This window comes from Aptenodytes patagonicus, chromosome 8 (genome assembly GCF_965638725.1).
Source record: "Aptenodytes patagonicus chromosome 8, bAptPat1.pri.cur, whole genome shotgun sequence".
In the NCBI taxonomy this organism is placed as follows: Eukaryota; Metazoa; Chordata; class Aves; order Sphenisciformes; family Spheniscidae; genus Aptenodytes; species Aptenodytes patagonicus.
Window position 1 is genome coordinate 11,431,058 of NC_134956.1, and position 9,980 is coordinate 11,441,037.

The 9,980-nt window shown below is 57.5% G+C and overlaps 2 protein-coding genes across 2 annotated transcripts; both read left to right on the top strand.

The window, feature by feature from the left end:
- Positions 1-51: 51 nt before the first annotated feature.
- Positions 52-5,664, top strand: HMCES (5-hydroxymethylcytosine binding, ES cell specific). The gene is made up of 6 exons (XM_076346366.1): positions 52-234; positions 2,107-2,250; positions 2,593-2,712; positions 3,283-3,446; positions 3,919-4,111; positions 4,514-5,664. The coding sequence occupies exons 1-6, from the start codon at positions 52-54 to the stop codon at positions 4,718-4,720; spliced, it is 1,011 nt and encodes a 336-aa protein (XP_076202481.1). The 3' UTR covers positions 4,721-5,664.
- Positions 5,665-7,271: 1,607 nt separating this feature from the next.
- Positions 7,272-9,669, top strand: LOC143164149 (histone H2A). Its single transcript, XM_076346367.1, has 3 exons — positions 7,272-7,291; positions 7,375-7,817; positions 9,553-9,669. Exons 2-3 carry the CDS (start codon positions 7,441-7,443, stop codon positions 9,593-9,595), a joined length of 420 nt encoding a protein of 139 aa, XP_076202482.1. The 5' UTR covers positions 7,272-7,291; positions 7,375-7,440; the 3' UTR covers positions 9,596-9,669.
- Positions 9,670-9,980: the final 311 nt, after the last annotated feature.

Sequence of the window (9,980 nt, forward strand, 5' to 3'; positions counted from 1 at the left end):
TCCCACCGCCGCGCCGGGGCGGGCGGCCCGCAGAGCCGAGCGGGCGGCGGGATGTGCGGGCGGACGGCCTGTTCCCTGGGGGCCGACAACCTCCGCCGGGCCTGCGCCTACCGCGACCGGCGGGGCCGGCGGCGGCAGCCCGAGTGGATCCGGGCGGAGCGGTACCGGCCCTCGTACAACAAGGGCCCGCAGTCCAGCGGCCCGGTGCTGCTCTCCCGCCGGCACCTCCAGCAGGTACCTTCCCTCCCCTCGCTTTGCAAACCAGAACAAGGGCGCCGAGGCCGCATCCTGGCTCCGGCAGCGGCCCTTTGCGCCGGGCGCCCGGCGGCTGCTGGCTGTCCCTGTGGCTTAAATTCGAGGTTGGCCGAGCGGCGGGAACGGGGTTGTGCCTCCCGGGGGGGTGTGGTACCCAATCTGAATTGTAACGGCTTGCTTGGCTTCTCTTTGCTCAGTGTACGTGGCAGGTATTGAATTTTCTAATTGCAAAGGTGTCTCTTCTTTGTTAGTATTTATGTGTTCCTAAGGAGGGCGGGGAATCAGTACCATGCTTCCAGTGTAGTGTTATATTTTCTGCAAAAATTCTTATATAAGTGATTAACTGTGCTAGAATTCCCAAATTCCTGTAATTGCTCTGCTGGTTTTATTCTGCTTTCCTGAGGCTTTTTTTCATTTCATAACGCTACTGAGTGTGTCCAGGTCGCATTGGTAGAGGAGAGTAAAGGAAAAAAAAAATCTCAGCTTCAGAGCTGTAAAATAACTGTACACCTGTGGTGACCGTTATCCCGGCTAATTTAAGCCTCACCAGACCTTCCTCAGACAACCTGAGCAGCCTGTACAACTGTTTGTGCATCTCGTTTGGTTTCCGCATAAGAGGGTGCCCGGCGAACTGCTGCTCTTTCGTGTTCGGTGGGGGGAAGCTGGGTGCGCTGAATTGAAACACCCCAATCTGGGCTCCCTCTGCTCTTCCTCCCCTGGCTGGTGGGGCAGCGAAAGGGGCTGCTGCACTTCGCAGCCGTTGCCGGCACAGGGGATGGGGTGGGACGCCTTGGTGGGGCCACTTTGGAGTGCCATGGGCGATGCCGTCGGGCATCCTTCATACCCACCTTTCCTGCCTTGGGGTCCCACATCCCCCCGAGAGGAGCCGATAAGCTGGTGGAGCAGAGGAATACGGGGCTGGGAGCGTGGTACAGGTCACAGGCAGACACCTGCTCGGTTGTCCGTCTCTGTTCAGCTGTTGGGACACAGGCGCGGTGTAAGGTGGCCCTTTTTGCCACTCCTGATCTGTGGGAGGCTCTGGAAGACTTCACAAAACTGGGCACATACATGTCCCTATATATACACACCTATAGTAGGTATATATATATATATATATATATCTCTACTGCAGTTCTTTGGGAGCAAATGCCCCCCGGGGCCTCGCTCGCCCTAGCTGTGCGCCACCCGGGGCTGGCAGCTGCAGGCAGAAAGCGAGAGCGAGCTGGGGGAGAAGTGAAAGCCACAAGCCGTTTCCATTGTCCGAAGGCAGATGATATGCAAAGCACAAGGAGTGAAAGTGAACCAGGTCAGCAGAAATCACGTTATTGAAATTAAGGTGAGGCTTACACCCTTTGGGACGCTCGCTGTAGAGAGGGAAGTATTGAGGACCTTAACACCAGCCCGACGTGACCGTTTACTCAAGCGCTGGAGGGCTCGCGTGTCCAGGCACTTCCCATTGGAGAAAAACTGCGTTCGTTCCTCCAGAGAGTCATCAGGCGAGCCTCACTGAGACAGTTATTAGTTATTTATTCCTGCAAAATATTCTTGTGCTTTCTGCTGAAGATTAATTTTTACAGGAAAGCTGTTAAGAATATGCAAAGGGTTATTATTAGTGGCTATTTCTGCACGGCTTGTCAGTGGCATCCCTGCAAAAGAGCAGAGGCAGATTTGGTGCTGGAGGGGCTGCGAGCCCCAGCTCAGCTCTCGGCAGAGATGCTGGCCTGTTCCCCCCCTTGCAGGGGGAGAAGCCGCTTCCGCAGCGCTCCGTGAAGCCCCTCTCAAGCTGTGGGGATGCTTGTGGTCCCTGAGACGTGGCTCTGACCCGAGGTGTTTCTCTGTCTCGTTCGAAAGGATGCCGACTCCTCTGAGCAGGTCCTCATGGACATGCGCTGGGGCCTGGTTCCCTCCTGGTTCAAAAAGGACGACCCCTCCAAAATGCAGTTTAATACCTCCAACTGCCGCAGTGATACCATGCTGAAGAAGTCCTCCTACAAGGTAAGTTGCTGCTGTCTTTGTGTCCAGCTTGAAGAGATCTTGTAGTGGGCAAAACCAGAGCTGAAGCATCTCCCTAGCGAGTACTGGTCACCGTTTGCCTGCTGCACAGGGGAGTAAGTCCCTGTACTGCAGAGCTGGCGGATCTCATTAAAATAGAAGAACTGAAAAGGTTGTCGCTGGTGAAGCTCATCTTTCATCACAGTGCTGGTGGCGGCGTTTGTGCACCCCACGGGGCAGTTTAGGGGAGCCCCGAGAGGGAGCAAGCGGGCTGGGTGGTCCATCCTCCCTCGCAGGCTGCCTGAGGCTGCTGTTCACAGCTTGCTTGTGCTTTCTCTCCCCCAGGGTGCTCTCCTCAAGGGCAAGCGCTGCGTGGTCCTGGCGGATGGCTTCTATGAGTGGCAGCAGCACAGTGGGGGGAAGCAGCCGTATTTCATTTACTTCCCCCAGAGCAAGGACGCCATGGTACGGAGTCCCTCGCCGTGTCTGAATGCTCACACCCAGCTCTGAGCCCCTGCTCCCTCCAGCTGCTCTGGGAAAAGCCCCCTTCCCTCCAGCTGTGCCCATCTCTGGGGGTCTCCGTTTCCCAACGGGGCTCTGTTCCACAGCGGGCTCGGCACTCTGGCATCCCTCTGCGGCTGGCGGTCCCTGCCGCTGCAGTCCCCTGGCTGTAAACGGTGCCGCAGCGTCCCCGCTGTCACGCTCACTGGTCCCCATGTGCCGGATATTTGCATGGGTGGGCAATGTGTCTCGCAGGGGACTGGGCTGGGAGTTTCACTACCTCTTTCCTTCGGCTGAGCCGGCAGCCAGGATGTTCAGAAGGGGAGGAGGGTGCTGGCTTGCCTGCGGGAAGATGAGGCTCCCGGTACCTCTCCTGGAGTTACCTCAAATTAGTAGAAGGGCTCCTGCAAAGCCCTCAGATTAGTTCAGTTCATGACTTAGATCTGAGTCATTGACCTGCCATGGCACTGGCAAGTCTGTGATGCTTCAGCTGCCCATGGGTTGGCACTGACTGGGGCGATGGGGCCTCTCCAGCAGGCCGAGGGGAAGGAGGGAGACGAGGAATGGAGGGGATGGAGGTTGCTCACCATGGCTGGGATTTTTGACTGCTGGGAGCCGCCGGCGGGAGGAGAAACTCTGTACACTTACACCATCATCACTGTGGATGCCTCCAAGGACGTGAGCTTCATCCATCACAGGCAAGTGAGAGCGGGCAAGGGGGCTGCAGGGCGGTGGGGGGGCGACAGAGGAAAGCCTTTAAACACCAGTCTGGCAGCACGGAGGCAAGGAGTCCTGCCTCCTCCTAATGCCCTTGGAGAGAAACGCTACATTACCAGCTTGTTTCGGGTCACCGGCTCATGCCCTTTCCATAAATCACCATCTTTGTGCCCCGGCAGGTGGCAGTCAGAGTTGGGTCACTCTCTGGAGTCGGATCACTCTCCGCCTGACCGGGGCCTGGTAGTCAAGCCCTCTGCCTCTTCCAGCAAAGCAGCTACCTGGGTGAAGCGAATGTGCGCTCTGCCTTGCAGAAGAGCATCCTGCTGCTTCGGTTTTCCTCGTTTCCCCCTGAGCTGCCAGCTCCTTGCTAGCTTACAAGCCTGGCTTTTGCCACCTGGCTCTGCCATATCAGCGCTGGGCTTGGGCTTTGGCTCTGACTGTCTTGTCCCCTAGGATGCCAGCCATCCTGGACGGGGACGAGGCCATCAGGAAATGGCTGGACTTCGCTGAAGTGCCAACCCAAGAAGCAGTTAAACTCATCCAGCCCACAGAGAACATCGTTTTCCACCCAGTGTCCACCTTTGTCAACAGTGTCCGCAACAACGCGCCCGAGTGTCTCGTGCCCATCGAGCTGGGAGCCAAGAAGGTGAGGGCTTGGCAGGGGAGAGCTTGGCCACGGTGACGTCCCTGAGTAGGGATGGTGCTGCCAGTTTGCAGGAGGGGTAGCAGCAGGCAGCGTCTGTGGGGCATGCGTGCGCTTGATGCTGGAGTGCAGAGCCCTGAACAGATTCTCTTTCCTCCGCTTCCAGAAATAAACTGTCACCCTATGCCAGGATTTCTCTGCCAAATGAGGCAAATTCCATGTGAAATGGGGCTTGGAACAAGCCTGTTCCAGCAGCCGGGGGAACCTCCTGCAGATGTACCTGATTGCAGGCAGGGCCGTGGCTCCAGCCTCTGCATCCTGCTCTGGACCAGCTCTCGGAGTCAGCTGCCTGCCGTGCTCTCGCTGTGCTTCTGACTTCTCTCCCACTGTCTTTTGTCTCTCCAGGAGGTCAAAGCCACCCCAAGCAGCAAGGTGATGCTGGGCTGGTTAAAAAACTCCCAGGAGGGCTCTCCCCAGAAGAAAGAAAATGATTTGCCCAGGTGGACGAGTCAGTTCACCCACAGCCCTTCGCCCAAGAAAAGCAGCGCGGATATCCTGCAGCAGTGGCTGGGGAAGGAGGGAGAGCCGGCTGCGAAGAAGCGCAAAGTTTAGGCACCATCTAGGGTGGCTGGCCATCCTTTTCCCTCCTGATTTTCCTAAGCAGAACGAGGAACATTTTTTGGAAGGCTTTGCAGATGGCTGTTTTGATTCTCCAAGCCTCTCAGGTGTTGTTTCAATGCTCTAGGTTGTTGTCTCTCTTCTTCGTGTTTTGTTAAAGGTTGGTGTTTGTCTTTAAAGGTTTTGGCTTTGTCTTGTGCTGACGGGAGTGGATATAACATGCTGGCCTCCCTCCCTGGCAGTCGCTTGTGCCAAGTGCAGATAAAGCCTTCAGAAGCATCTCAGCCTGCTGGGGAGGAGTAGCTTCTGCCTTCTGACAACGTTCACAGTTCACGTCTCCTGTTTTCTTTTCTTTTCCTTTCCTTTTTTTTGGTATTAAACTGATACCTTGTTTCCATTTAATTCCATATTGATTCTGTACAAATTCCTTTTGAATACTCTCGCCCTCAAAAGATGGCTGCAGTACAGAGGAACATGCAATAAATACTAGGAGGAAACCCCAGGCTCAGGAAGATCTGCCAGAGTCATCCCGCTCTGCACCAGCATTGCCATGTGCATTTGTGGCTCCTAAACAGGGAGATGTTTAAGCGGTGCCTGGGAGGAACTGGGCTTTGCTTGGGTTTCCCTGCAGGCAGCGGGGTGGGACAGTGTGTCTTGGTCACGTTGTTTGTACAATCGTTTTGTTAACGGGATTTGAAGACTTAGAGAGGATTTTCTTGATCTGTGGAGGGATGTGCTCTGCCTTGTTCATAAAGGTCATTCATCAAAGCCCAGATAACCAAAGTGCCATTACAGAACAGCATAGGGCAGTTGTTTTTGAGGTCAGGGATTTTGTAAATGGAGCCAGATGTTACAGACCAAAAGCCTTACGCAGTGGGACCCTTGCTGGAAAGCAGTACTTCATTTGTGTTGGAAACAATAAAATGGGATTAACTGGTTGAAGGGGCCATGCCCTTGTCCGTGTGTGTGTCTGTGTCACCCTTGCCCACTGCAGCCCCGTTGCTCCTGTTTCGCAGGCAGAGCTCCTATCTCCTCTCCATCTGCTGAGGGGGAGACCAGCTATGAGCTGCTGAGCTCTCGGGGTACCGGCAGGGCCATGTTGCTGGAGCATTTCCATTTGCCAGTGGAAAATATTTCCCAGGGATTTATTTTGGGGCTTCTCTCGAATGATCTGTCCCTGGGGAGCTGCAGGGGCAGCTGTAGCTGGGGCTCATCCCTGGGGAGGGATAGCAGAGCCAAGGCAGGAGCCACAGGACAGGCATCCCAGGAGACCCGAGCACTCTTGGAGCCAAATCTGTCTCTGAATCCCTCACATGCCATGGAGGTGGCTGAGCCCAGAAGGTCTCCTGGCTTATGGGAAGCTGGGGTGGGATTAGGACTTCCAGCTAGAAAGCCTGTTGCTAGCTGGCTCCTCATCGCTCCCATGGTGACTTGAGACAAGAGAGTCACTGCATTAGTAGCTCCTGGCAGAATAAACAGGTCTTCAGGCGCTGAGGCTGTCCCCTCAGTGCCTGTCCTTGCAGGAGCCACAGGGGAGGTTCCTCTCCCTGCCCAGCCATCGCTTCTCCAGGGTGAGCAGCTTAGCTGCCCTGGCCTGGTTGGTGCTAACTGCAGATCAGGCTTTTCCAAAGGTCACCGGCTCATCTCAAATTCATTTCAGGTCTCCAGTTGCTGTGGAGGGAGTGAAGATGCTGAGCACGAGTGGGGGACGCTCACCTTTCCCCGCTCTGGGGTACATAATCCTTCCCTCGGGGAGGCAGTGGTGAGGCAAAGACTCAGGGTACAGATTATCTCCCTCCAGGCTGTGAGCATCAGCAGCACCATCACTGAAAAAAACTATGCTGAGGGTTTAATGAGGAGGTGTTATTGCTGAACCACATCGCCCAACGCCGTTTGCAGCAGTTGCTCCTACCTGGCGAGGAGATGACCACGCTCAACTCGGTGTGACCTGGCCCCAAAAGCTGGCCTGGGGGCAACTTTCCCCTTTGATGCATGATGCTCTGGCAGGGAGGGCAGCGCTCGCTGCGGGCGGGGGGCATGCTTCGGGGGGGGGGACACCGGAGCATCCCCCCCCGCCCGCAGGCCCTGGCACCCTCCCAGGAGAGGCATCCCGCTGGGTGGGGAGGGGGCTATGGGTTTGAGCAAGGCAAAAGGGGCAGCCGGTGAGGAGCAGCGCTGCCGGGACACCCACGAGGGCTCCGGCCAAACCCCCCCCCTCGGCCCCGGCGCAGCCAGGAGGCAGCTACCGGAGTGTGGAGGAGCCCTGGCCGCGGCCGGGCTTGGCCGGTTGGGAGCCGGGACCCCCCCGGAGCAAGGGGCGGAGCCGGGTCGCTCCCCGCCGGGCGCTGCCCTCGGCGCTGGCCCCGCGGCAGAGCCGGGGCGCCGCGAGCCCTATGCAAATCAGGGATCGACGCGATGACCAATCAGCGCCGCGCCGGCCGCGGCGGCAACCAATGGGAAGAGGCGGGCGGCGGAGCGGGCAGGGATATCCGCGACGCGGCGGCGGCAGCGCTGCCAGTGCGGCGGCGGGCGGCGCGCAGGGCGGAGCGGCAGCGGCGGCAGCGGGTAAGGGCGGCGCGGCAGCGGCGGGCGGGGACGGCGGGGCCCCGGCCCGGCGGCGCGGTGTAACGGCGTTTATTTCCCTGCAGGCGCCGGGACCGTCTGTGCGCGGCGCTTCTTGGGAGGCGGCGGCGAGGGGCCGCTGCCTGCCGGCCATGTCGGGCCGGGGGAAGTCCGGCGGCAAGGCGCGGGCCAAGGCCAAGTCGCGCTCGTCGCGGGCCGGGCTGCAGTTCCCCGTGGGCCGGGTGCACCGGCTGCTGCGGAAGGGTAACTACGCGGAGCGGGTGGGCGCCGGGGCGCCGGTGTACCTGGCGGCAGTGCTGGAGTACCTCTCGGCCGAGATTCTGGAGCTGGCGGGCAACGCGGCCCGCGACAACAAGAAGACGCGCATCATCCCGCGGCACCTGCAGCTCGCCATCCGCAACGACGAGGAGCTCAACAAGCTGCTGGGCGGCGTGACCATCGCCCAGGGCGGCGTCCTGCCCAACATCCAGGCCGTGCTGCTGCCCAAGAAGACGCAGAGCTCCAAGAAGTGAGCGCTGCCCCCGGCCCCCCTCCCGGCCCCCCTCCTCACCATTGCCCCACTTCCCCTCCCAGTGGGGCTGGGGGTCTCCTTCCTGCCCCCCCAGCCCGGGCTGGGTGGTGAGCCCTGGCAGCATCCTGCCAGCCCTCCACTAGCCCCCTAGCCTGGGCTGTGGTGGGGTGCTGGGGGAGCACAGGTGAGGTCAGGCCCTGCTTTTGCACCCACCCTGCCCCTCTTCTCTCTGGAAGAAGTGTTTTTGGAGGAGGCAGCTGGATCACAGCTGTTGGCAGTGGTGGCATCTGGAGCCGTATGGTTGGGTCATGGTGCAAAGCTGCTGGTAGCTGCTGAGGATTGCTTTGGCTGGCATGGGGATGGACACAGGCACCCCGGCTGCCTCTCCCCTCCGCCAGCCCTGGGGCTGTGCAGGGCCCCCCCCACCAGCCCTGCTCATCCTGGCGTGAGGATGGGACTGGCTGCTGCTGCTTCCCTCCAGCGATGCCATCCTGGGTGCACTGCAGCAGGGAGGGCAGGGGGCTGGAAAATGTGAAAAGGAGGAAAAGTTTCTCCGTTGGCAAGAAGTGACTGTTAGTCTTAGTTTTGTTCATGGTAAAGCTAGTGCATTGCCTACTGTAAAGAAGCTCTGGTCCTATTTATTTTAAGGTCTCTTATTTTGGGGTACCTCCCTGCAAAGTCACCTTCCCGCAGCTCCCTGGCTCGGTGGGCACTGGGGGACTCAGTGGTCCCACATGCCGTGGGTCCTGCTAGTGGGGTGGGGTGGAGGGTGCGGTGACAAATCCCCTCGGAGAGCGTCGCAAGGTCAGGCGCCTGCCGGGAGTGGGAGCTGCCATCTTCTGCCGTGGCTCCCCTCCTCTCCCGGCTGCAGAAGCCCTTCGTGTCACTGAGAGCTACCCTGTACCCTGGTTGCACTTCTGGAAATGACATGCCATGTCTTTTTTTTTTTTTGGTGGTGGTTGGTTGTTTGTTCAACACTATTTCTGGTTCTAAGAAATAAAGTGATGATGATATCTGTTAACTGTAACCCTCTATGGATTAATATTTCTTTTTAAAAACAACCCTGGAGTTTGTATTAAAACCCACTCTTTGCTAGTACTGTATTTATTTAATGGCTGTGTGGATAATGTGCAAGCATGGGGGCAGGCTAGCTGTCCCGTGACACCTGGAATAGCTGATGCAGAGACAGCTTTCCTCGCTGCCCAGAGCAGCCTGCTTCTGTGGAGGCCGATAGTCGTGTGCATGCGGCAGTGTCTAGGCAATTGGACTGTAGACCTTCATAACATGTTTTTCAAGTTAAAAAAAAAAAACAAACAACTTCCATTTATGTGCTGTAAGTAGCATGTGTTCAACCTATTGAATCAGCTGTTAATCTTGTGGATGAAGTAACTTACCCTGGCTCTGAGTTTATTATTATCTAGAGTAGATGAACCTGGATGCTTGTCAACTGGTTTTATGAAGGGGTTTTTCACTCCGTTGTGGAACATGGAAGCGGTGTGTTCATTAGTGTTGTGCTAATGGGGGTGCGGACGTGTCCCGTGGTTACTCTGGGGTACTCTGACCTTGGGTGGGGGGCACCTGGCCACAGCCCTGCTGCTGCGGCACGGACCCCCTGTAAAGTAACTGTTACCGTTGGCGAGGTGGGGATGAGGGGTTTCCTTTCCGCTGCCCAGCGTGGTGGTTGACGTGTCTGTATCCGAGTGTCTTGTTCTCTCCCTCTTGTTTTCTCCAGGACCAGCGTTCTGTACCACCCGAGAGTGCTTTGTATTTCTTAGAAAAAATGCAGAACTTGTGATACTGAAAAGAACGGTGCAAACCTAATATCTGATTAAAGTGGTTCCCTGTTGAATGCTGTCGAATGTGCTGTGTCTTGTCACCTCACCAAACCTGAATCTGGGAGCAGGCTCTCTGGTGGTAGCTTAGTGTCTGGGCTCAGTCTTCTCCAAGCAGGGAAGGACTAGTAAAACACCAGATCTGGCCTAGCAGTGGTCTTGCTTGCTCTCCACTCAGACAAATAGTCTCTTCCTACCCTTGGGAGCAGATAAAACCCTTCTCCGGCTCTCCTCCCTGCTCTGGGGATGCCACATTGCCATGTCGATCTGTCACCAGTGCCAGGAAGCCTGAGCTGCCTCTGGGCTGGGAGCAGCAGAGGAGGAGTGA